This window comes from Sinocyclocheilus anshuiensis, unplaced genomic scaffold, assembly GCF_001515605.1.
Source record: "Sinocyclocheilus anshuiensis isolate Anshui unplaced genomic scaffold, SAMN03320099.WGS_v1.1 scaffold1809, whole genome shotgun sequence".
Taxonomy (NCBI): Eukaryota; Metazoa; Chordata; class Actinopteri; order Cypriniformes; family Cyprinidae; genus Sinocyclocheilus; species Sinocyclocheilus anshuiensis.
Genome location: NW_015538093.1, coordinates 540,809 through 542,091, shown reverse-complemented (window position 1 = coordinate 542,091; position 1,283 = coordinate 540,809). Strand labels below are relative to the sequence as shown.

At 39.8% G+C, this 1,283-nt stretch overlaps 1 protein-coding gene and 1 pseudogene across 1 annotated transcript in view; one reads left to right on the top strand and one right to left on the bottom strand.

Annotated features, from left to right (window-relative positions):
- The window catches only part of LOC107683648 (solute carrier family 2, facilitated glucose transporter member 10-like), a 4,155-nt pseudogene extending 3,638 nt beyond the window's left edge, over positions 1 to 517 (bottom strand).
- Positions 518 to 779: 262 nt separating this feature from the next.
- Positions 780 to 1,283, top strand: part of LOC107683647 (TP53-regulating kinase-like) — a gene marked incomplete at its 5' end in the record, with an annotated part of 2,740 nt that continues 2,236 nt past the window's right edge. Inside the window, one exon of the mRNA XM_016479724.1 lies at positions 780 to 906. Coding sequence (XP_016335210.1) covers positions 780 to 906 — 127 coding nt within the window. The remainder of the gene's footprint in view (positions 907 to 1,283) is intronic.

Below are 1,283 nucleotides of genomic sequence, written 5' to 3'. Positions count from 1 at the left end.
TAGTAGTATTTTTTTTTTTTGCTTCAATGCCTTTTTTTATGAATACTTTAGTGATTGGAGTTTTAAACCGTAATTACAAAAATTCTTACAATGAAAGCAAATTCAATGCCTTTAGGGCAGGGGTCTCAAACTCAAATTGGCTGGGGGCCATTGCTGTGATTGACACCTCATAGGAGGGCCATTTTAACATTCAAGCACAACAAGAAAGCGGAACATTTCTGAAAATTTACTTAACATTATTTCTAATTTACTTCAAATTCCATTGCTAAAATATTTTTGTCAAACTTAACAAAAAATGTAAACAGCAGTGTCTCTATCGTTGTTATAACAGTATATATTAGTTTTTAACAGGTAGTGCAAATATTTTTCCCTTACTTTATTTTAACTTAAATAACTTAAAACCTTGCACTCAACTAACAACATTGCACTGAACAAATGCAAACCCTGAATACATTTGTACACTATTCTATTTCTTGCCAGACACCTGGCAGCGCTTCTGCTCACACAACTGAGCCATGTTTGCCCTGATGGAGGTCACAGTTGAAACTCTGAGTACAGCTTCAAGATGGGCATCACTAAGCCTGGACCTGTACTTGCATTTATTGAAGTTCATAGTTGAGAAAAGTTTCTCACAAAGATATGTGCTTCCAAAAAAGCACATTACCCGAGTGAACACTTTGGACAGCTCTGGGAAGCATGGAGATAATTCTCTCAAAAACTGTCCAGTCTTGTCTGTGTCACATTGGAATTGACAATAAAGCAGACTTGACTTGACTTGACTTGACTATTCCGTGATTATTAAAGAGAGATTTCCTAAATTATATTGCCACCCTGAAGTCGACGAGAAACTGACGCGCCGCAGAGCCACACAGGAGGTGCGATCCATACTGCGATGCAGGAGAGCAGGTCAGTGCACAACAACAGCGGACCCTGCCTGCACACTGCAACCGAGTGCTGCGCAATATAACAAAGAGTGAAAAATTTAAGGGGGTCTGAATACTTTCCGTACCCACTGTATATCCTTCTCATTTCATCGACAGCATGCTCACATATTCACAATTACAAGAATAGGTTTAACCGTGCACACACGATAAATGTAAATATAGACAATCAATGCAACTTACGCAGTCAACGCGATCAAGAAGTTCTGTATTTGGCGGCCATAAAACTATGATTCCGTCGCTTTCATAGTTTTCCTCCTAGCATCTAACTCAGGGGTGCCCAAACTCGGTCCTGGAGGGCCGGTGTCCTGCAGAGTTTAGCTCCAACCCCAATTAAACACA